The sequence below is a fragment of the Melospiza melodia genome, chromosome 19 (assembly GCF_035770615.1).
Source record: "Melospiza melodia melodia isolate bMelMel2 chromosome 19, bMelMel2.pri, whole genome shotgun sequence".
NCBI classification, from domain to species: domain Eukaryota; kingdom Metazoa; phylum Chordata; class Aves; order Passeriformes; family Passerellidae; genus Melospiza; species Melospiza melodia.
Window position 1 is genome coordinate 9,694,356 of NC_086212.1, and position 25,000 is coordinate 9,719,355.

The following is a 25,000-nucleotide window of genomic DNA, read 5'->3' on the forward strand; positions in this document are numbered from 1 at the left end:
AGAGATAAGGCAAACTGCCCACTTGACAAAGGTAATCTGCCATACAGATGGGAATGGAAAACATCTTGCACTGCAATCTTCAACAGCTGGGCTGGCCCTGCCCTTGGTGGCAGCTGGGGAGCATCAGCTGCTGTGGAAAGGGAATGATGGGGTGGTGGCTGCTGGATGGGGCTTGGACTGACCCCCTGTGACATGGCTGGGGGAGAGGGGAGGTGACAGGGACAGGCACCTGAGGGTCTCCTGCCATTCTGCTGCTGGAGGAGGCTGGTGGGAGTTTAAATCTCTCAGGGAACACTGGCACCAAAAAGGGATCCTTTTTCTGCTGGTATTTACTGATGACATCCCCATTTCTCCTTCTTCCTTTTATCTAATAAATGCCATCTCTCCCACAGGCAGATGTCTCAGCCAAAACATTAAGATGCAGAATTAAGTCAAGGTCTAAAAGCAAAAAAAACCAGCCCAGAGAGGCACATCTGTGGCACTGCTAACCCTTGCAATGTTCCAGCTTCAAGGGAAGCCCATCAGGATGACTTGCCAGGGAGATTCACAGCTCAGTGTGACTCTCAGAACCTGCTGATGATGAAGGTGTCCCCCTGCCATGTCCTTGCTCTGGGCAGGGTCACTGACCATGTCTGCAGAGGAGCACAGCAGGATTCAGCAGGATGGTGAGCACAGATCTCCTCTCCCACCACAGCTGCTCCCTCAATGCTCACTCCAACACCTGCAGACCTGCAAGGGAGCACGTGGTGTCTGTCCCAGACTGGGAATGTCACAGGGAGGGCACTGCAGAGCTGCTCTGGGGCTTGCAGGTGCTGTGGGAAGACCCACTCAAGGAGCGCTCAGACCCCACCAACTTTCCACTTTCCACCAGAGAAATTCAGGTGTCCTCTCTCTGTCCCAGGTGTGGAAAAGCCCAGAGTGTTTTCCCTGGGATGCAAGAGCTGAGCAGACAGTGAGAACAAAGCCACATGCTGCATGCCAGCATTTCTATCTTATGTTTCTAAATACCCCACCAGGAGCACAGGATTTTTTTCCTCACTTGTGAATTTTATATGGGAGGAAAAGAAAAGCCTAATAGAAGGCAGAATGAACTCCATGTTTTCTGCTTCAGCATCACCTGCTGGTTCCAATGGGAATTTACAAACTCGTGGAAGAGCTGGGGAGGTGTTGGGCAGGAGGTGCCAACCAGCCCATTTTGCTTTGGGATTTGAAGATTTGGGATGCATGGGTGTTTCACTGAATGGTTCACAACCTGAAAGCTTCAGTGAAGAGAACAAGGGCAGAGAGGGCAGTAAGAAAACAGCTTGTTAAATCATTAAATTTTACTGTCATGTTCTGAGTTTCACAATGAGGAGACAATAAAAGGCATCCTTGGGCAAAATTTACTAACCACCCTTGGTGACTGTGGCCCTGAACTGCTTTAATTTCTACTTCAAAGTTAGTAGAAAGCAACTCCAAGCATATTGCAAAATCTAATTCACCTTGTCTGAAAGATCAAAGCCTGCGGGAAAGCACAAATTAAACCTCCAAAAATATAATTTCCCCTCAGAATTATTAAAAATGCCATTTCCCTTCTTCTTCCTTTTCTTCAGTCCTCATGCAGGTGTTACCTTGAGACCAATGGATAGCATGAGATGGTGCCCCAGCTTGGAGGGTGACCTCAAACACAGCTAAAATCTCAAGAGACGTTTATAATTTTTGGAATTTTAAAGTTCTTGTTTCAAGAACAGAGTTTTTGAGAACTTTTTGCTCTGGGTTCTGTTTTCTCACCTGGATCGACCCTCCGTGCAGATTGGGGATGTAATTCACCAGCACCAAACTTCAACCACAGGGAAACCTTGGGAAGAACTTTTGGGAACATCTGATCCAGAGGTCATGAGACAGAGGGGCTCAGGGCAGGGAGGAAGAATCATTTCCAGGATCTTCCTTGGCCACTGCAGATTTTTATTGTTGAGAACTAGAAAGCTCCAGTCACACATAAAGACGGAGAAACTGGGACAGAGCTGGAGTCAGGCTTGGAGGAGCAAGTCCCCATGTCTGAAGGAGAGGATGCCAAAGTGCAGCTGCGCCCTGCTTTGTGCTCCTGCCTGGAAAACACTGAAATAACAGCCCCAAATGTGTTCCCTTGGTATTCCTGGGCTGGAAAACACTTAAATAACAGCCCCAAATGTGTTCCCTTGGTATTCCTGAAAGTTGTGGCGGGCTATCTATTTCCTAAAAACCTCTCACGCAATTCTTCACATCCAGATGAGGAAATTGTGAGAGGATATATGTTGCTCAGGTTCTTTTCACACAGTTTTTCACATTCTAAAGCCTGGCTCAATCACAAATACAGTCTCAGCATCAGTGGCTTTCCTGAACTGGGTTTGAAAAGCTCCGTCAGTTCCCAAGGTGCCACTGCAGCATTTGTGCCACAGGCTTTGCTCAGGCAGGAGAGGAGCAGCCTCAGGTGACACAGTTTCAGTCCATGGTGAATGCAGGTGATGTGGGCTGGCTGGGACAGGGACAAAAGGGCTGTGTAGGGATGGGGAAGGGGTTTGATTGTGTGGAGGGTGAGGGATATGTGGAAATGGATCAGCCTGTGGGATGAGGCAAGTTCTTAGGTAAGGCTGTGGCTTTAGGCAAGGACAGAATGGCTTCTGATGAAGGTTAAATGTCACTTTTGTAGGGGAATAATACACTTTCCTCATCTGGGAGTGAGCTCTGAGCAGCCCAGGGTGCTGGATAGTCTCTCATGGCCACCAGTGCTTGTGTCAGGCAGGGCTGGGTGCAGCCACTGACATCTGTGACATACATTAAAAGTGTTCTTTTATCCTGTCAAACACTCAGACCCAGTTTTTTGGCTTCAGTGAGTCAGCACAGCTTTGCTGGAACCAGCTTGTCCCAGCAAGGCTGTTGACTCCCAATCCCACCCAAAATGATGGGGATTTGGAGTGTGTGCATGGCGCTGCTGCCACGGCTCTCTGTGTGCCATCTCCAGAGCATGACAGCCACATAAATAGCATATGTGAGGAGACAGCACATATCTGCTGCTTGCTGCATCTTATTTACATACATCTCCTTTACCTCACTGGTGCTTCTCCCCAGTTACAGATTTGTGAAAGGCTGCAGCCTTTTCAAGCCTTTGGTGGGAATACATTTCCCTCTACAGTTGCTTGAAATTTTCAGTAAACATCCATTGTTTCCTCTTGCTGGAGAATTGAATGAGGGAAAGCTTCAGGGGCTGAGTTCAGGTGGGTCAAAGCTGTGAAAACATCTTGCTTTGGGGTGGTTTATCAGGCATCAGCTGCTATTGATCCACACAACAGTGAGAACTTGAATGACATCTCTTTGGGGAGAGCAAGTTCAGGAGGAAGCAAACAGCAAATGGTTTCTGGGTATCTTGGTGTCAGACTTTTATTTTTTGCAGTGATTTTGTTGCTCTCCAAGCTGTTGGCTGTATAAAAGGACTGCAGCACAAAGGTGATAAGCAGATCTTTACTTTGAAAGGCTCCTGTGAAATTCACCATCTGAGCACAGAGATGTTTTCCTCCCTAAGGGATAAGAGGTTAAAATGCTGGGATGGTGTTTAGAGAATCTAAATTAATAATCTGCTGCTGTTTCTTACTCAGTACCTGTGTAAATCCTGCAACCATCACTGCCTTTCTTGAAATCAGAGACCCTTACTCTCTCAGCCTCTGAGACACCCAAACAGTGAGCCTTGGCTTGTGGGTTCCCATTCCCAGAATGGTGAAAAAAAATCAGTGTACTGGGCAAGGAATAATGGGAGTGAGGAGAGCTTATGTCTTGTAAGAGTAGAGGGACTTGCTTGTTTCCAGGTTCATGAGTTTGAGATGCAAAGAGGAGGAAGACAGTAAAACACAATTTAATGCTGCAGTGAAGATTTATGGCCTCATCTGCAGTCACCTGAAATGATCAGTCCCTTGAAAATTGCAAATATTGATGGCAGACAATAAAATATCAGTGAAGTTGGTACCACTGTGTGTTCTTTCTCCTGCTGGAGCTTGGGGGATTTTGCTCTAAATTAATTTTTGGTGAAAGCAAGGTCTGCTCTAATTAGTTGTAAGTAATGAGGATCAGGCCTAGCAGCACACAGTTTTCTTAAAATGCAGGGGGCTGTTGGCACTAATCCTGGTTATTCTCCTTATCTTGGACCCTGTGGATGTGTAGAAGAGAAATGGAGAGATTTCCACAGTATTTGTGCATGAAATGGGCATGAATTACACTTGTTCTGCTGTCCTGCTGATTTAGAAAAAGGAGCCCATTGACTCCAGCTTTGTGAGGCTGGTGGCCCTGGGAACCAGCTGATCCTTCAGGAAATTGTTTCATTGCATAATGTGTTTCTATAAATCAGCTCCTCGCAGGCTCAGGGATTGGCAGGGAGGTGCCCAGCCAGCATTCAGGTGGGCTGTCGGGGTACAGAGGTGTCACCCCTGGGCAGGAGAAGCTGCCCCTCGGGCATGTGGGGATGGATGAGCTCAGCTGCCTTTCTCTGCTGGGCTGGACCTAAACTCTGTGTGGGAATGTCCCAGCCTGTGTTTGGGACTGGGCCTGGGAGTTTATGGGATGCACTGGGATCAGCCACCTCTGATGGGGCTGCACCATCACCCTGCCATTGCACCCTGAGATCTTCTCCCAGATCTGCTCCTCCTGAGGAGTTCAATGATCATGGAAGGGAGATGGGGACTGTGACCAAGGCAGGACAAGGCCTGGGACATCCCACTGACCCATTCCCCTTGCTGGGACTGGGATTCAGGCAGCACCCCAACACACACTGCGGTCAGTGGGTTCCTTTACCACAGTGTTTGTCCCCTGGCCCATCCCTGCTCCTTGGGAACAGATTTTCTGCTTTTCCTTTCACTCTGATGCTCAGCAGCACAGAGAATAGTCTGCAGAGGTTTCTGTCATCTCTGAAATGAGTCTGACTTGAGGAAGTACAAAAGCTACAATGAATATGTATCACTGGAAATATTGAAGAAGCCAATGTCCTCTTCTTTTTAATAGATGTTATTTCTCATTCTTTGAATGAGTCTGCTGGCCATGGAGGGCAGATAATCCAGTTGTGGAATCTTTCTTGTCTTGTGTTGTTTCATGATTTATAGCACCATGCAAGGAAGAGAATTTATCACCACTGTCTCAGTGAAGTACCACTGAATCCCCTTGTAAAGGCTGCTCTGGAAAAGTGGGTTTTAGAATTCAAGAAAAGATATTTTCATATTTTTATCTCTTTTGATTTATTTTTTTTTCTTGTTTCCCTGATGCTCTGCTGACCATAAATCCATAAAGATCATCCAGTTCTAACTCCCCTGCCTTAGGAAGGGATACATCATTGCTAAATTTTTGTCATCATTAATGTTCTAATATCACCCATTACGAGTGGCTGTGGTCCAAATTTAGCTAATTAGCCTTTGGCAAGCCATTAATCAGGTGCCCATCATCCCAGGAGTGACAGTTGCATTTTTGAACCTTTGCTTTCCAGCACACTCCACACTCCCCCAGCCTTTCCCCTGCTCCTCTCCAGCCCAGGTGCTCGTTCCCTGCATGAAAAAATGATTTTACCTCTTGAAAAATTAATTCTCTGCTCATGATGGCCTTGATTAAACAGATTGACAAACCGTGCTAAAGGTGACAAAACAGCTCTGACATGCAGACATCTTCACCCCCTGAAAGGAAAGGCAAAGAAAAAAATAAATCCCTGTGGGCTGTTGCTATTATGAGATGCAGGTGGCTGAGAGGTGTTTTCTGCAGAATCAGCAAAGGTTCTCCACATTTGGGAACAATGTCTGTAAAGTTAAACTGGTTGAAATGGCAGAGGATGCAATTACTGACACTTGAACTGGATTATCTTGAAATAATTAAGGATTTTTCATCCACAACTGATGCAGACTGTGCTGATGCTCCAGGAATTTGGAGGTAGGAATGATAAAGGTGTTTGTGGCTGCCCCATCCCCGGGAGTGTTCAGTGCCAGGTTGGAGGGGGCTTGGAGCAATCTGCTCTGCTGGAAGGTGTTTTCATTCCATGTTGATGCCCTGGACTCTCTGTTGTAGATTCAGCATCTCCTGATGGTGTGTGGGAGCTGCTGCCTCCCCAAAAGCTCCCTGGGCATCCCCTGGAAGAAGGATGGCTTTTTGTCTTGTTCTTCTCTTGGCTTTTCTTACCTTCCTGCCTGCTGAGAAACCTTCAAACTGAGGAGCTGATCTGTTTTTCAAAGAAATAGCTGGGATAAAATCCTTTTTGGGATAATGTTGCCAAAATTTAGGTTGTCTAAGCCTCCTGTCCATTGGGGTCTATGCACCAAGCCTGGGTCTTCCTTCCCAGGCTTGGTGCATAGACCCCAATGCACAGGAGGCTTCTGATGAGGAAGAAATCTTGCAATCATGCTCTTGAGATGATTGTCCTATTGTCCTCCTCTCACCCCAGAGACCCTGAGCAGAGCATGTGTTAGGATCCCATGAGATATTCTGGAAGGACAGATCTCACCATTACTGAATTATAATTGGATTGAAATCATGTGAAGCAGCAGGATTGGGACTGGAGGTGCAGCATGACCATCCTGGGATTTTTTCCCCACACAAAGAGGGCAGGGATGAACACTAAAGAACAACTAGAGGACTGGATGACGGGAATTTTTAAGGATATTTGTCACAGATGCATATCTTGGCTGTCAGTAGTTCAAAGTGCATTCCTGATCCCTTTTCCAGCAGCCTTTTTGAAACACATCTCTCAGGCCAGAAAGAAAACCACAAGATAAATAGGTGAACCTGCTGTATTTGCTGCTCTGCATGAACATAAAGGAGAGTGGGAAGGGCTGAGAGCACTTGTTGGGGTGAGAGCCAGCAGAGAGGAGCAGAGCTGAATTCTGAATTTGCAAACACTCTTCCCGTCAGCTCCTGGGCTGTCCAGCTGGGAGCTCTTGCACTGATTTACTGCTGTCCTTGCTTCAGCCTTTGGAAATCAATCCACTGACAATTAAGGTAATGTCTGGTCTAATATTTATTTCACACTTTCGTTAATGGGCTGACAAAACCCCACTTTGTGAAGCAGTGAGACTGTTCTGTTCTGCAGGAGGGCTGGAACTCTGGGTCATGCTTTTTTCCCTTGTCCCTGTTAAAGCTGAGATCTCTTGTTGAAGCTTTCAATAAAATCGCCATGCAGCACCACACCTTAGCACTGTGTTCCTGGTGAAGAAGGTGCAGCTTTTGTGCTGAATATCCCCAAATATGCATTAAAGGAGAGCTGGAGCACAAAGAGGAAGCCCTGGCTGCCTGCTGGGGCCCAGGAGCTCTGTGTTGGGCTGGCTGTGGGTTGGGAAGAGAAAAAACATTTTGTGCCCAAGAGTTCATGTTCTTTTTCTCCACCTCTTGGGTAAGTGTGCCCTGAATTTGCTCTGATCAGTGTCTCTGCTTGTGTCCCCAACACTGAGAAATTTCCCCAAAATGCCGGGAAATAGCTTCTTTGGGGAAACCCTGCAGATGGCCAGAGGCACCAGAGCGGGGGTCTCTGGTACTCAGCAGTCAAAGCACTTTAGGAGTGGGTCCCAGAGCCCTCTGTGCACCCCGGCCCACCTGGGGGGCTCTGCAGCTCCTGGGAAATCAGTTTATCACGGTCAGTGTCCCACAGGCAGGCTGTACCTGCAGGTACCTGTGGGCTCTGTGTGCATCACCCCACCTGGAGGTGAGGAATTTACCACTGCAGCTCCTGAAATACCCACCTCAGATGAGAAGTGCAGGATGGGTCGGGTTACCAAAATCACCTTTAGTTAATGCTGCTGGAAGAACACTCAATAATAACAATTTTCTCCTCGTAGTTCTCATTCCTCCTAGTATTTTTTTTTTGCCAGTTTCTAGGTCAGATTCCCCATTCCGCCGCTCCTGCGCTAGAACAGCGCTCAGGTTGCACAATTGCAGAGGAGGGAGGAATCTGCTTCCCCAATCCCGAGCTCCCCAGCAGCCTTGCCCGATCCTTCCCTTCTCCCCAGCATCTCCTGCCGGGAGCCCACCCCAGGTAGGCTGGGGCTCGGGGGCTGTGCCAGGGGGGCTCTGTGGGGTTTGGGGGACGCTGGGGGTGGGATGGGGAGGCCACCGCATCTCCCCGGGGCGGGGGGAGGACGCTGCCCGTGTCTCTCGCAGGTGTGGGCTCTCCTTGGCTTTGCCGCGTTCGGTTATTTATCATTCCCCCCTCCCTCTTTCCCTCCTTCCCCCTCCCGCTTTTCTCTTACGCAGTGGGAGCAGCCCGGCAGCCTGGCTCTGCCCAGCCGCCCTCCGTCCCCGCTCCCTCCCTCTCCCTTATCCCTCCCTTTTCCTTAAAAACGTGGGCTCCGGGGTGCAGCCCCCTGCGCTGGCGGCAGCCCTGCCTGGAGAGCAGCCCCTTCCCCTCCTCCCCCTGCGGAGCCGCCGGCTCTGTCCGTCTGTCCGTCTGTCCATCCCCCGGCCCGGGGCGCTGGATGCGGCCGCGGGCAGCGGAGCCAGCTCGGGAGCTGCGCTAGAGGGGACCCGCCGCAGGTGAGCACCCAGCAGGGCTTTATTGCCAACTTCGGGCTTTTCCTCGCTGTTTCGGGGTGTATGAACCGCCGGGGTGGTGCCGGAGCCCCGCTGGCTCTGGGGCGGCAGTGGAAGGTCTGGGGGCACAAAGCAGAGATTGGGGACTCACCGACCCGCAGGATGGCAGAGGCAGGTGGGGACACGCCGCCCTGGGAGCAGGAGGGATGGATGGATGATGCGAGCAGCCCGCACTGCCCTGCGCCGGCGGTGTGCAGAAATGCGTGATCCCTGCCAGCTCGGGATGCGCCAGGCTCGGGGGTTGCATCCCATTAAAGCGCTCCGGGGAGGGGGGGCTGAGTTCCGTGGCAGTAAATCATCCTTCTCCTGGTAATAAATCACCCTTGCCCCAGCGTTTCTCGTGCACTTGTCGCTCTACAATCCCCTGCCCCCCGTTTGACCAGCAGATTTAGAGCTGCCTCTCGCTGCCCCAGGTCCTTGGCGCTGCTTCAGGATGGACCCGCTCTTCCCTGCCCGCATTTTTGAAGACCCCGACCTGAGGAAGCTGCTGAACGACTCCTCCATGCTCAACCTGAGCTTTCTGCCCAGCAACTGGTTCAACAACAGCACCGGGGACGGTTTCCTGCCGCTCAGCATCAAGATCACCATCGTGGTCGTCTACTCCATCGTGTGCATCGTGGGGCTGGTGGGCAACTGCTCCGTCATGTATGTGATCGTCAGGTAGGACACGGGGAGGCTCCCGGGGAATGGGAGCGGGGCAGACCTTCCCTCCCTCCACCCCTGCTGCGGGAGAAGCAGCCGGGAGCTTCCCTGGGGTTACAGGCGAGCTTTGGAGGCAATGATGTGGCGTTTGTTTTATTGTTTTGGTTTTATTTGTTTGTTTTTTTTTCCCCCCTTCCTAGGCTGTGATGAAGGTTTCTGCCAGTTTTCAGCTGCCCTCTGGTGCCTCCTAAAGTTTAACCCAGAGAATGGAATGGAGTGAGCAGAGCTGCTCAAAAAATGGGTCTTTTTTTTTTCCTTTTTTTTTTTTCCTTTTTTTTTTTTTTCTTTTTAGGGATCTGTATGTCCCTGGGGAGGGCAATGTGCTGGGAGCATTCCACTGCCAGGGTGTGCTGGCTCCTTAATGGGACCTCTCCTTGCTGTGCAGTGTCCGGCACCCCAGCTGTGTGTGCAGGTGCTGCTCCATCTGGGAGCTGGCTCTTTCCAAAGCTGAACCTTGTTGCAAAGGAAAGAGCCTGCTGGGAAGCTTCCTTTTACTTTTACAGGAGAAAAAAAAAAAATCACAAATGTAAGTGTTCCAATCCTTTGGAGCCTTAAATAAGATGTGAGAGGATGCTGCAGAGTTGAGGGCAACTTATTTGCTCCTTGTGCTGAAGTGAGGAGGACGGGGTGGGGGGACCTTTGCAGAGGGACAGCACAGAGCATGCACCACTCCATCCTCCCTGCCCATTGTTGGCATTTTGAGTGTCCCTGTCTGCTTCTGCCATGGTTCAAACTCTTCTGGTTCTGGCAATCAGGAAGCTTGTTCACCCTGTAGGTACAGGATAAGTTTGTGCAGCTTTCAGGGCTGTGATAATGTTAATGCCAGCATTCCCCCTCTGATCTCTGCATCCTGCACGTTAAGGAGGGAGCTTCCATTTTGTCCACATCTTGGTGCTGATTCCTGGTGCAGGTGGATGCTGCCAGCACAGAAAAGACAGGCTGAATCCTCCAGCAGAAGAGGAAAGTGTTCAGCAGGTATTCAGACACTGATGGGATTGCCTTGTTCCTGCCAGGAGCCCAACTGCTTCCAGAGCATCTTTCCCCTGAATAACTACAACTTGGCTGGGGGAGATGCTGTAAAATCAGGTCTTTGGTACCAGAGGTTGCTGAAGAGTGGTTGAATCTCTGCTCCAAGGGCAGAGTGATGCGACTGGTGTTCATCAGGCTGCCTGTCTGTGCTTTCTTATCTCAGGAGTTTATGGCACAGAGAGGGGATCCCATTAGCCCCAGGGAGTCTGCAGATGCACAGAGGAGGGTTGCAGCACACTGGTGCCATGTCTGGACAGCTCGTGCTCCTGCTCAGTGTAGTAGCAATAGTTGGAGTAGTTTGTGGGTGTGTTTGAGTGTGTCAGTAGTGAGGCTCAGGAGCTGGAGGCCCTTTCTGATGATGGTGATGTGGCTGCATGGGAATGGCAGCCCCTGTGCAGCAGAGGAAGGGAGTCCCTACCCTGGGCATGAGCCTTGGTGTGTGTAAGGAGAAGCCTTGGCACAAATCTCCTCCCTGTCTGCAAAGCCCTGGTGGGATGTGCACAGCAGGATCCTGCTGGCCCTGCCCAGGGCTGGCGCTGGAGCATCACCAGTAACAGGAGTGTCCCAAACTGGGATCCTGTGCCATGGCTAACAATGAAAATTACTGGCTTCTGCTCCACTCCTTTTTGATTTTGCTATCTTCCAGCTGGATAAATGGCACTCAGGGATTTAGCACGATAATTTCCCATGGAAATCTAACTCTTTTTTGTGTGTGTCCTCTCATTTTACAGTTTTTAAGCAACTGCAAACTGAAGACAGGTGCCAACCCAACCTCCCTCAGGCTTTTTCCATTTCTCTATTTCCCTTTATTCAGAAATGGAAGGTGTGTGCTGAGGAGGTTATAACTGAGATAGAGCACGTGTAGGAGCTGCTGTTCCCCACCCATGTTCCCTGGGAGCCCAGCACTGAGCTGAGACCAGCACTGAGTTAGACCCAAGGCAACTTGAGTTGATGAGTACCAATCTCTGGTGATCTCTGCCCAGGATTCCTCTCTCCTTGCCCTGTCTGTCCAGGTCAGCAACAGGTTGAGGATGAATTGGACTCAATATCAAACTCTTGACCCTGGCCACGTGCACAGATTGGTGAAGAGCTGCCAAATTGTGGCTGTACAAGGAGGATGCTGATGAGCTTCTTTCTCAAACACATGCTTTTCTCCTTAGATTAGAGCTTTGATGTTTCATGCAGGTTTTCAGTACGTTGGAAGCTGGTTGCTGGTAAGCCAACACAGGGTTTAAGGGCTCTTAATGATAAATTAATGGAAAAATTTATCATAATGATAAATTAGTCGACAAAAACCTCTGTGCTGCACCCTTATCACTGTAGGTAATGTACACCTCCAATAAGCTTTTTTTTCTTTCTGTGCTTTGTCAATGATAACCAGACTTCAACATTACAGACTTCAATATTACACAGCCCATAGGAAAATGGTGTGCTACCTTCCAGAAAAAGACTGGTTGTGCTATAGACAGTAATTGTTTCCCATTTTTGAGGGAGCTGGGAAATAAAAAGACTCTAATACCAGCACTCAAGGAAATTGAAGGCATCAGGAAAACTCATTTTTTTTGTTCCTCCTGAATGAGTTTTCTGCAGCACCAAGGGAAAAGTTTTAAATCTCCCGGTATTTCACAGAGAAGCACAAATTCAAGGTTTCCCCCTCTGATGTAGAAGCCAGCCTACATCTCCATTGCATTTGGAGTGATTTAACATTTGGAGCTATTAATTTATAGAGACAGTCACCATGTGGCTGCCAGTCCCTCCCAGTGCTGAGCAGCACTAGCTGGGTGAGGTGGAGAAGGGCTCTTGTGAGGAGCAGGATTTGCTGGGCAGTGAAGGGCCTGCTGTGGGAACCTGCCTTGTCTGTGCCTTTGTTCTGCTGGCTCATCCTGGGATTGCCAGCACAGACAGGCCCTCCCCCCCCTCCTCCTTCTGCTGTTTGCTCTCTTCTGCATATATTTCCTGTTCTGCTTCTTAATGAACGTGAAACAAGGAGCTTGAACAGAGGGTTTGGGGAAAGCCAGGCTGCTGAGATCCCTCCTAGCTATTAACTGAAGTCTGCAAGGCTGCTTGCCAAAGATCTTTGTATTTAGGAAGGAAAGCAAAGGGGAAGGAGGAGGGTGTATTTTTGTATTTTTGGCCCTGGTGGTGGGGCTGACCCAGGTGTGACAGAGGCCCCAAATCTCTGCCAGCCATTGGGGACCCAGAAAAGGGACAAGGTGCAGCTCGTTGTCCCTACTCCACCATGCTGTGGTGATGCTCAGATCCAGTGGGGATCTGGAGAGCTCCATTCCTCCAGTCCAACCCTCCCTGGGAGTGCTGCCTCATTTCTGGGACACTCCTCATTGCTATGGCAGCTCTCTGTTGGGAGCCTGGCAAAATGCTGGGGATGCTCAGCTCTCTCTATGGCAGAACACCTTGCAGAGCACTTTAACCAATGTTTTGGGCAGTTTAGGGCTGTCAGGCCCCTACATTTTCATCTGCTGCCTCCAGGTGAAGCTTTAGGAGGAAAAATGGGATGGGGAGGTGCCTGGACCATGAGCCTGCCTGGGGATGCTGTGCCAGATGTTGTTCTGCTTGAAAACTGCCTCAGTCCCTGAGAACAGGGGAGAGGGCAGCTGGCTGTGATGAGACAGGGAATATTAATTGAATTATGACATTTCAGAGATGCTGATTTCTTAATAGAAAGCTTTCTCAGGGAAAAGCCTGGACCAGCTGTGTGTCTCAGAGCTGAAATGAAGTGAGTGCTTCATGCAGGGGGGACCCAGCAGACACGAGTGGGGCCATCCGAGGCCTTTGCTCTCTCCAGATCTGCCTCTTAGTTTTTCCTCGAAAAACAGAATAAATAGACATCAATTATTGCAATTCATGGAGAAATGAAACCCAAACGAAGGGCTCTTTGCCCTGGAGAGTGAGTGGAGCTGGGTGAGGACGGTGAGGTGAGCAGCAGGGGATTCTGCTGGGATAATGGCTGCAAAGGACAGGTCTGCAGCTCCCTGATTTCTGTCTGGGTCCCCATGAGCCCAGATGAGCTGGGCTCAGCTCCATGACCCACAATAGCCACACCTGGTCCCTGCTAACACAGGTCCTGTAGCTCCAGTGTGTGCTGAAGGGCTCTTTGTTTCACCAGGCTGGGGTGGGATGGGTGCAAGGGAGTTGCCCATGTGCAGCAGTGAATCTGTGATGTTTAACATGGAACTTGGCTCCCAGTGTTTTTCAGAGATTGGGCAATTCCCAGAGGCATTCTGGATATCAACAGAGGCAGATCTGGCCCATGAGCAGGGATAAGAGCATCCTGCTGCAGGGTGGATGCTGATGAATGCCCTCCTGAGACCAGAGCACCACTCCTGGTGGCCAAGCACCTGCTCAGGGGCGTGGGATCATCCCTGAGAGCCCCTGGCAGGCTGCTGAAGCCTTTGCAGCAGCAGCAGCAGCCACAGAGGCTCCTCCCCTGGCATAGCAGCACATCCACAGTGGTCCCCAGAGAGCACCTGCAGGCCAGGCCAGGGCAGGGCTGGTTTTTCAGAGCTGTCCCCCAAACACAGAGGGGAGACTCAAGGACAGGGAGATCATCTGTCCCAGGGTGTGTGCTCGTCCTGGCTGGCTGTAGATTCCCTTAGTAGCCCCTGCTAGTCAGCCCCTGTCTTGCTGGGTAATTTATGGGCTTTTAGGTGCTGTGCTGGTGGCTGCCTTTGCTGTAGTGTCTGGCCCCAGAGTCCAGACTAATTTAAATTTGTCCTTCTCCAGCTCTGTGCGGTTTTTTCAGGGCCTGTTGAAGCATTAAGAATAAATCATCTTGCCCTGGTCAGAAGCTGCAGGCTGAGGGGGCTCTGGGAAGGTGAGCAGAGCAGCAGGGATGCAGAGAGCACGGGGTGGGTGGGCACTGAGGGACACAAATCATGACAGATCAAATATCAGCTCCACACAACCTGAGGGCAGGGAGCAGAGATGGGAGAGAACTGGGGCTGATTTCCACCATCACAGGGTGGGAGCAGCTCAGCACAAATCCTCTGTGAGCCTTTTCTGCTCTGTTTTGTTTCCTGGAGCATGTCCAGGCATGGGGGCAAAGGGTGGCACTGCTGCCAGGGTGTGAGTGGGGATGGAGGGACCTGCTCAAGGTGAACATCACTGTCTGCATCCTAATCAGCTGCAGCTACACACATCGAAATCAGGAGGCTTCAAGAGGCAGAGAGCTCCTGGAAACAATACTCAGGGTTTCTCAGGGTTTGCTCTGGTCCCTCTGCCTCTGGTGTCTGCTGCTCCCTTTTGGGTTGTGGGTTTGCTGGTGCTGAGCCCCAGCCCTTGCCCTGCAGCCTTGCTGTGGCTGGGTGGAAAAGGGAAAGATGCAGAAACAAGAGGTCTGCAGCTCACCCCGAGGCTCACAATCTGTTCTTGTGGGGAGCAGGTCCCTAAAGCCCCTAGGGTGTCTCTGCCCACCCTCAATGACCCACCCTTATCTCCCCTCCCAGTCTGTGCATTCCCCTTGCCAGAGGGTCCAGGTAGCACAAAGGAGAGGGAAGAGAAGTGCTGAGCTGATATCCAGGTGTTTTTAGGCATCCCAGGGAACGGGAGAGCAGAGCAAAGCAATTACTGTAGTGACAAAGGGGAGCTGGATGCTGAGCTGAGCACCGCCCTGTGGGAGATGCTCCATTAGGAAATTACCTCTGTGGCAGAGTGCAAGAAAGTGGCCCAGCAGGGAGCTAATGTCCTCCGTGGAATCCACAGGTTTATCTGCAGCAGATTTGTGCTGTGGGGGAGGAGACTGAGGTGCCTCCTGAAGCCTTAGAGTTTAATTTTTCCCTTTTTTTGGAGCAGATGAAGAGAAAGAACACTCTCAGCTCTGGAGGAAAAGAAAGAGAGATTAATCCACAGAGAAGTGATTGATTGATTTTTGTGTGTACTGAACATTCTGGAAATGTTTGGGAACATTGCTTGGTTGGGACAATGGCTGTTGGCTCTCAGCATGTAGAGAAAGTGGTGTGGAAGTAATTAATTGGGTGCAAATTAATTTCACCCCCTTTCAAGAGTGCAAAATCAGCTTTAAATTCTGTTGGAAGATGGGTTGAAGGGAGTGCTGGGGCAGCCACGTCAGTGTGAGAGGGGAAGGTGGCTCTGCCATCACCTCCAGAGGAGATGGGGAAGGAGGCAGAGGACAGGGATATGTGCACTGAGGGATTTTGCAGGGCCAGGCAGAACAATTGTAGCTGGGCTCTGAATTCATGCTGGGAGGAGTGGGGCCAGTGGGGCTGGAGGGGTGTGGGAAGGAGCTGAGGATTTGCTCTGCACACCCTGAGTTCAGTGCTGGGGACCCAGGAGTGTGCAGGGAGGCAGCTCTGTCCCCCGTGGATGATGGATGGAGCTTGGAGGTGAGTGAATTGTTGCTTGTTTCTCCCACTGGTCAATGACACAAAATAAAACAGGAACTACCTTTAATTTTTACTGTTTTGCAGTAAAGTTGCTCACCATTGCTCAAAATTGATACTCCCTTGAGTTATAGTGCCAGTAAAAAGGGTTAGAGGCATGATGATGAATTGCCTCTGGCTCCAACCCTCCTGGAAGGCTGGACTGCCACAAACCTGACCTTTGGGAAGCTTGAGCCAGCCCAGCCAGGTCTGTGGGGCTCAGGGGAAGCTGCAGCTCCCAGGAGACCTTTGCCACCACAGTCTCGGTTGACTGCATCATTTCCTAAAGCCTGAGCTGACAATGCTTATTTTTGTGAAACCTGATAAAACAGTGATTTCACTTCTTTTTAACCCCTCTTTGCTGACCTGGAGGGCAAAGTGGATCCACTCACAGACCCAGCTCATCTCCCTGTGCTTTGCCGTGTTTAGGCCAAGTGCAAGAATTCAGGAGAGGAAAACTTGACCATCCTGAGATGCTCCTCTGGAGTTCAGGGCACTGGAGGCTGCTGTAATTCTCCTTAGAAAATCCCAAAGCTTAAACTAGCAGCTGCCTGGTTATGTTGGATTTATTATGCAAAAGCAAAATGCTTTTGCTCATTCATCCCATCACAAAAGGAAAGGCACCAGTATTTTCCTTCTGCTGCTTTTGGTTATGTAAGTTTGTCTGAGCTGGCTTTCTAAGAACTTGTGATTGATTTCTGGGCCAGGAAAAGCCTCACTCAGGCTTGTGTGGGGACCTCAAGGTATTTCCAACAATGTTTCCAGCAGTGCTCGCCTCCAAAAGATTCCCTTGGCTTTCAGGGTCAAAAATAGGATAATTTGGTTTTGCTTTCTGAAGCTGCTTTCAGGCTTCTGATACAAGCCTAGCTTAGAGCTCCAAGGCAGGTAAAAATATAGACTTTATAGTCTGGATTGTGGCTCCCCTGTCTGCTTCCCTGGCAAACCTGGCCAGGTCACCACGTGTCCCAGCAGAGCCCAGAACACACCAGTGCTAATGTTCTGCCAAGCATTCAAATCATTTATCAAGACCTGAAGAAGCTCAGGGGAGGGCACAGAACAGAGAAGGAAAGTTGGGGGTTTGCTGTTCTGAATCAAATTGGCGAAAGGAGCTTTTTAAGTAAAATCAACCCTGTGATATTTTAACATGTATCAGGCTGAAAATAGTGCAGCAGTTTATGGGTAGAAGCGTTACCCTCAAATGAACTTGCACTCTGTTAATAACATCATTGTCTGCCATTTTTGGCCGTGTTTCTGCTAAGGCCATTAGTAGAGTAAATGATAGATGAGCTGTAGTTTTAAAATTATACCTATTTGAGCTCTTATTCTGCCCATGAGGGGAATATCCTGGAGCTGAAATGTTAGATCCAGTCACAGAGTCACTGTTGAGCTTCCATTTCTGCAGACATTGCACGTCCCCCCGGATAGGTGATCACAGCTGGCTCTGCATCATTTCCCAAGTGTGAAAGGGAGATGATTGCCATTAGAGCAAGGTGACTCTTCCATCAGGGCAGGCAGTTCGTGTGGTAAAAGTAATATTGAAATGACAAAAACATCTTTAGTGTTTGACTCGCGACTTTACTCCTTTCTCTAGAAAGATCCTTTGTGATATTCTGATTTCTGATTCAAACCCAGCTCCTCACCATTTTTTGGCTGGCCAGGGCTGGCCATTTTGCCTGCTCTGATTTGACAGCTCACATTAACCATGCTCTCTGGCTATGAGCCCATGTCAAATAGCTGATCAACTTGCTCCTGCACCTTTCATTTACTAGCTAAAGCTCTCACCAATACTTCTAACAATGAAGCCATAGGTAGAGAAACCCTAAGTTGGCCTTATTGAAGTAATTTTTCAAGAAACACCATCTGATAGCCTCAGGGTTTCATGGTGCTCACTAGCAGTCTGAGGGAATGATTCTCCTGCCCATGGAACTGACTGTGGAGGAACCATTTGAGGTGTTGTAGGAGATGGGCTGAACTGTGTGTTGGTAAACCTGTGGGAGGTTGAAAGGTGAGGATGGCCAATCTCATTACACAAGAAAATACAGCATCTCCTTTCGAAATCAGCAGAATCTGCTTTGGTAAAGTTCAATGTCTGACCCATCATGGTCAGTGGGAACTCTAACCATTGCTCATTCCCGCCTTTCAGATTCACCAAGATGAAGACAGCCACCAACATTTACATCTTTAACCTCGCCCTGGCTGACACCCTGTGCCTGATGACCTTGCCCTTCCAGGGAACAGACACATTCCTGGGCTTCTGGCCCTTTGGCAATGTCCTGTGCAAGATTGCCATCTCCATTGACTACTACAACATGTTCACCAGCACCTTCACGCTGACCATGATGAGCGTGGACCGCTACATCGCCATCTGCCACCCCATCAAAGCCCTGGACATCCGCACGCCCCACAAGGCCAAGGTGGTCAATGTTTGCATCTGGGCACTGGCTTCTGTCTTTGGCATCCCAGCCATGGTGATGGGATCTGCAGAGAATGAGAACAATGGTCAGTAAAACTGCACCCAGTGGGAGGGACATGAGAGCTCAGGGAGAGGGGGCCACTTTCATCTGTGGGGTGAGGCCTCTGCTGTAAATCTTAATTCTTAATTCTTAAATCTTAATTCTGCCCCTGCCACTCTGTATCACTGCTGCTGCTTTTCTCGTGTTAAACATGGAATTATGCAAGGAATTGAGCATTAAACATAGAATTGTTATGTTAAATTGGGAAAGACCTCTGAGATCATCAAGTCGAACCATTAACCTAAGTAACCAAACTAATCTGAATGTGCAGACACTTTTCTGCTTCTTCTGCGTTTGCTGATCTTCCATGCCTTTTTGGTTTTTTAACTCTTGCAGAGATTGATTGTCTAATTAAGCTCCCTTCTCCCGTGGACTACTGGGACCCAGTGTTTGGCATCTGCGTCTTTCTCTTCTCCTTCATGATCCCTGTGTTGATCATCACCATTTGCTACAGCCTCATGATCCGGCGGCTCAAGAACGTCCGCGTCCTCTCGGGCTCCAAGGAGAAGGACCGCAACCTGCGGCGCATCACCCGCATGGTGCTGGTGGTGGTGGCAGTCTTCATCGTTTGCTGGACTCCCATCCAGATCTTCGTGCTGGTGCAGTGCTTGGGAGCCAAGGCAGAGAGCGAGCTGGAGCTGGCCATCTCCTGCTTCTGCACCGCGCTGGGCTACGCCAACAGCAGCCTGAACCCCGTGCTCTACGCCTTCCTGGATGAGAACTTCAAGGCGTGCTTCAAGAAGTTCTGCTTCCCCACCGCCTTCAGGACCGAGCTGCAGATGTCCAACAGGATGTGCAGCATTGCCAAGGATGTGGCCTACGCCTGCAAGAACTCGGAGGGGACTAACAATCCGGCCTGACTAGGCATGGAAATCCCCATGGCGGCTGTCGCCCAGCAGAGTCCGACCACCCCCACGTCAGAACTGACTCAGATAACGGCCCTTTAGCAGGACCTCAAAACTGAGAGGTGAGAAACCAAGGAAACAATTGTGGGGGTTGGGAAAACTGGATGCTGCGAGAGCACGCAGAGAAAGTCAGCCCATCTGATGCATTTTAAATTTCCAGTGCATCCTGCACTGAGGAACGTGTTTGAAATCAGCCCGCTGATTCCTGCGAAACCCTGGGGGTTTGCAACATTATTGAGAGTTTGGGAATTAAGGGTTTAAAATAGGCATCGCTCCTGGGGCTTACACTCCTGCTGCTGCTGCTGGGAGACAGACAGAATGTGAACTCTTGCATTGCTTTTTTCCTCCCTGGCTGGAGGTGTTAACAGCTCGCCTGGCTCACCAGGCGCTCGTGTGCGGGTTTTCCTCCTGTGCCATCGCTCTGAAATCAGACTTTGCTGCAGCCAAAGTGGGCAGGAGCCATCAGACAAAACCCAAGATCATCTCCAGGATGAGTCATCGCGCAGGCAAGGATGCAGGGAGGGAGAGGAGGGAGCTGACGGGAAGAGAAATTCAAACTGCCTTGGAAGGACAGCGCCAGCTCCTGCAGATGGGATCTGCAGTGAACCCCCCCCTCTCAGAGGGGAGCAGGGTGGGGAGAAGGGACTGTCAGAGCTGATGGTGTCGCTCTGAAGAGGAAGAAGAAAAAAGACTGAGGAAATGAACACAATTTCTCATTTACATGCTGCTACTATTTTTTTTTTAACTCTGTATTTCCAGTGTAATAATGGACAGAATGTGTCTGTATATACATGTCTGTAGTGGAATAGGTGCAGATACATGGTAGGATTTCACCTTACCAAGCATGCCTTGGGCATCTTCCTCGTGAGAGGAGGAAGGAATGAAGTGGCCTATAGACACATGTATTTATGTATAGGAAAAGCCATTTTGGAGAAGTCAGAATGGCAGCTCTTCCAGAAGACATGGACATTCCTGGTGGGAGGAGGCAGCCTAAAAGAGTCCCACCCGCTCCACATGGGATAAGAGGGGTACAAACCATACAAAACCTGGGGTTCTGTGGTTTGTTTTATGTTTTTAACTGAAATGAGACCCACAGTGCTGAAAGCACGTGGGAAATGCTGCCTGGGTACCACCCCTCCTGCCAACCATGGATTGATTTTCCTCCCCCAAAGCAGGCCAGAGCTTTGTGGAAAATGAAATGTCCTGTCATTTCACTTGATAACAAAAGCTTCCCCAAAGAGTCTCACCACTTGAGTGCCCTCTGTGCTGGGGAGAGCAGCAGGCTGGGCTTGTCCCTGTAGCACAACAGCCCCAGGAAATCTGGGCAGTGGTGGCCAGTGGTGCTGATGGGGGAGCAAAGCACCAACCTCCACCTGGAGATGGGAGGTCAATTCCAACATGAGAACCAGCAGTGTCACCTGGACTGTACAGATTCCAATGTGAATATATTTCTTGTGCTCTGATCTATGAGATTCTGTATTTTTAATGTATTGATTTGCCAATATTTTAATGCTGTCATGTTCTTTCTATATGCTGTACAAAGGAATTGGATGTTATATTTCTATGTAGAGTGTTTCTCTCATGGTTGGGCTTAAAATATAGATGCAATTCCAGTGTCCCATGTGAAGGACCTAGGTCCCTTGTAAACTGCTCAAGCTGGGAGGATTTTGATGCTGATTAACATTGGATTGGGAATCTGGATGTGTACCAGAGCAAACTTTGCAATTAGCACTTCCCCGTACCAGTCTGGAGGGAGGAGGGAATCTGGGCACTTTAAGCACTTTGTAGTGGATGTTAATACCAGAGCCCTCGCCAGGAAATCCCATATAAACCCCAGGCATGTGAAGAACAGCTCCTTGAGAACTGTGCTGCTGGCAAGCTGCATCCATGCCTTTGGAAAACTGGGTTGGGTGGGATGTGTGTGGTGGTTACAGCACTGGGCAGTGAGAGACCTTGGGTCTGCTCAGCCCTGAGCTGTGGGATGCTCTGATGGGCTCTGGGAATGGTTGGGGCTGAAGCTGGGAACTGTTCTTACCTTTAGGGAGCAGGAGAACATCCATCAGTGGCTGGCCAAGGAACAGCCACACTCCGTTTGCCGTTCTTGGCTGGGTTTTTAAATAGATTTATGTCCTCTGAAAGAAAATATTACCAGTGTTTGGCATTTTTTAAATATGGATTTTGTTATAATGACTATGCTGCAACGATCTTACATAATCAAGTACTCAATAAATGTGTGTTTACCAAGCTTTTGGGTATTTCCACAGCCCTTGCAGTGGATGTGTTTAGGCATTCTGTTCAATGCTCAGTGAAGTTTGTTATGAGAAGAGCAGCAAATGCCTGAAAGCAAAACTTTATTGTACTGTGCCTCTGGAGTTACAGGCTCATGGTCAGCTGGATGCTTTAGTGCTGGCTCTGTAACTCCCTCTGGAAGTGGTTGTGCTGGTGTGATTTTTACAACTGCCGCAGTGTAAATGACATTTAGGTGGCTACTTGTGTGCTTTAATAAAGGAAAATTAAAACCTATGCGGTTTGGATGATAACCTGGAAGAGTTCACTGGGTGGATTTGGAATGTCTCAGCCCTGTGGGAACTTCTGTTACACAGACAGCTTGGTCAGTAGTTAACACAGGCACAGAAGATGTGAAAATTGGGTCTCTGGCTCTTGCAGAGGGCAGCTGTGATGTGTGGCAGGGCAGCAGTGCAGGCGGCTGCCTGCTGTTGGAGCTGAAATCTGCTGAAGGATGAAAAAAGCTCTTCCCACCTCCTCTCCCCACAATTCCCAGGAGTTATGGGGTTAGGTGTGACCTGGGAGAACAATAAATTGCAGAGCTGTTCTGAAAATACAGCCAAGGCCATAGTCTGTAGGAAAGATGGATCAGACAGTGAGATGTGCAATAAGGAAAGTGCTTTCTCTCTGCAGAGATCAATATTCCTGCCCAAGCAGGTAAATATCAGAAGAGGGTTTTTTATTAGCAGTGGTGGTTTTCTTCTTAAAAAAGAAAAAGTAAATTGGTGAGAAAAAAAAATGGAAATTCTTATTTTTTCCTAGTTCAGTTAATTATAAGTATCCAGGGGTGAGTTCTTACAGCAAAACCATAAACCAAAGTGCTTTATTCCGTATTATGGGATTTATTAATGTACCAAATATCCTCTCTGCTGCTGTTGGCTGAAATCAAGTGCTGGGAAAGGCTGAGGAATGGATGAGCTGGGGATGAGCAGCTCCTTGGCTCTTGGTAAATCTGGGCAGAGATCTGGCTTTGCAAGAACCAGATCTCCCTTTCTCTCCCTCAGCCAACAACACTCGCCCCTCCATGAATTACAACTTCTAACATGAAAAATAAGGAGCAGAATTTGCACTTTCACTGAGGTTTGGATGGACAACACCCTCAGGCATAAGGTGGGGTTCCTGGTGTTGTTCTCTGCAAGGCCAGGAGCTCATCTCTGATCCCTGTGGGTGCCTTCAAGCTCTGGATGTTCTGTGGTTTATGGCTTTATGCCTTGGGAAGAGCTGAGCTGGGGACACCCTGGGTTACCCTTTACTGAGCTGCAGATTGGGGAGATTGTTTGTTTTGGGTGAGAATTCAGCAGAAATCCCTCTCTCCAAACCCACAGCTACAGCAGCCACAAAGCCTTTCCCCTGCTCTAAATTGTCCCCAGGGCTGGGGACAGTTCAGCAGGTGGGAGAAACCCCAAGTGCAGAAAGAACAAAGCTGTGTGGGGCCCTTGTGGTGCCTCTGCTCCAAAGCTCCAGACTTGCCCTGGTGAAGACTCTGCCTGAGGCTGAGCAGTTGCCACGTCTGTTTTCACAAGTTTTTCTTGAGAAGTTAGACTGTAAATATGTCTTTCTTTTTTGAAACTATCTTGTCCTTTTTTTTTTTTTTTTTCTCTCCAGGGAGGTTTGTTAACTATTTAAAAAGCTGTCATTGGGCTCCAGTCTCCCTCTGGATACTCTGGAATATCAATGTCTGTCCAGAGAAGGATGCCTGCAATGCTTTATAGGAAGGTGGCCATTCTCCATAGTTAGAGCTCCTTTTTTTAAATGAGAAGGATCTCCAGCAGCAGCTGGTGTGGGTGCAGCCTTTGATATCTGCTCAAAAGAGAGACTCAGACTGGCAGCAAAGCAGCCTCTGCCAGAAAAAACTCCAGCTTGCTTTCCCACTCATTTTGCTGTGCTTCCCCTCAGCTATTTTTGGGGCTATTTATGCAAAAGCAAATTTCTCCTTCCTTCAACAGGAGAAATCTCCTTCGGACACATCCCAGGCTGCAGCCCTGAGTGTGCACTCATGGCCTGTGCATCTCTGGGGCAGCAGAGCTCACTGCTGTGACTTTGCAGAATCAGCTGGTTATTCCCACCCCTGATTTTCACCCCCCAACCCCTGCCCAGGGCAGTCTGAAGGACCAGATCTTGCCCACCAACCTTCTCCTCTGCTGAGGAGAACCATGGAGCTGAGATGGGAGGGATGGAGAGCAGAATCCTCCATCAACAGATGTAGGAGGGAAAGTTGTCCCATCTCTGCAGTGAGGACTGCTTGTGAGGAGGCTGAAGAAGGGAGAGAAGGGGACAAGGGGAACCTGTTGGACCAAGTCCAGAGGAGGCCACAAAAATCACAAAAAGGGCTAAAAAATCACAAAAGGAACATCTCAGCTACAGAGACAGGCTGACAGAGCAGGGGGTGCTCAGCCTGGAGAAGGCTCTGGGAGACCTCAGAGCCCCTTCCAGTGCCTAAAGGGGCTCCAGAGGGCTGGAGAGGGGCTTTGGACAAGGATCTGGAGTGACAGGACAAAGGGCAATGGCTTCAACCTGCCAGAGGTCAGGTTAGATTGGATATTGGGAAGAAATTCTCCCCTGTGAGGGTGGTGAGGCACTGGCACAGGTTGCTCAGAGAAGCTGTGGCTGCCCCATCCCTGGAAATGCTCAAGGCCAGATTGAAAAAAACCTGGTCTAGTGGAAGGTGTTCCTGCCCATGGCAGGGGGTTGGAATGAAACATCCTTTAAGGTTCTGTCCCAGCCAAACCAATCTATGATTCTGTGGTTCTAGGAAATGGAAGGTGGGAAGAGCAGCCCTGAAGCCCAAAGACCTGGCACAGCTGAGGAACAGAGATGGACTAAAGAAAGTAGAGCATGTGCCGTGTGATGCTGATGGATGTTTGGCACAGGGATTTTTTGGATCCCTTCTTGTCTTGTCTGAGCTGCTGCCTGCCTATTTTGAGTGGCCCACAGTGGCTGCATGTACTTGCCCTGTTGCCTCTTTAGACTGGGGATTTGTGACACCCTTGCTCAAAATGTGGCAGCAGAAGTACCAAGGTCGCAGCTCCTTTTGAAAGGGGGAGTTTTAGGATTTTTACAAGCAAAGGGATTGCTATTAGATTGGGTGCTGTTAAATCAAAGAGGCCCATGGCTCACAAACTCCCTTTGTTCCTGCTTTCAGCACTCTGAAGCCTGGATAGATTGCATGACAGAGTGAAATAATCAATAAATAGAGCAACATGGTTTTGTATCTTGGCAACGATGATGCTACTGAACCATGTAAATTGACTTTGCTCTCTCTCCCTCAGTGCAAAGATCCTGTCTGGCTGCAGGGAAGGAGTGATGCCAGCTCTCCACAGTGCTGGGGGACACAGATAGCCCCTTCTCCCATCTTAGGTTTTGTGCTTCAGCACCCCCTGAACTGCTCTTGGGTTAGAAAGTGCACAATAATATCCTTCCCCAGCTGGGATCACCTTCACCCCACAGTACAACACCTCCCGTGTTGAGATTCACAGAATCTCACAGTCCTAGAATGGTTTGGGTTGGAAGGGACTCCAAAGATCATTTAGTTCCAACCCCTTGGCATAATCAGGTTTCTTGGAAATTTGCTTTTCCTGTGGCTGAACTGCTGCAAGGGCCTTTGAGAGGA

General features: G+C 49.4%; 1 protein-coding gene across 1 annotated transcript; it reads left to right on the forward strand.

Moving 5' to 3' along the window:
• The first annotated feature begins 7,744 nt into the window (after positions 1-7,744).
• OPRL1 (opioid related nociceptin receptor 1) lies at positions 7,745-21,627 on the forward strand. Its single transcript, XM_063172464.1, has 5 exons — positions 7,745-8,005; positions 8,224-8,502; positions 8,973-9,219; positions 17,830-18,185; positions 18,536-21,627. Exons 3-5 carry the CDS (start codon positions 8,993-8,995, stop codon positions 19,057-19,059), a joined length of 1,107 nt encoding a protein of 368 aa, XP_063028534.1. The 5' UTR covers positions 7,745-8,005; positions 8,224-8,502; positions 8,973-8,992; the 3' UTR covers positions 19,060-21,627.
• The last annotated feature ends 3,373 nt before the right edge of the window (positions 21,628-25,000 follow it).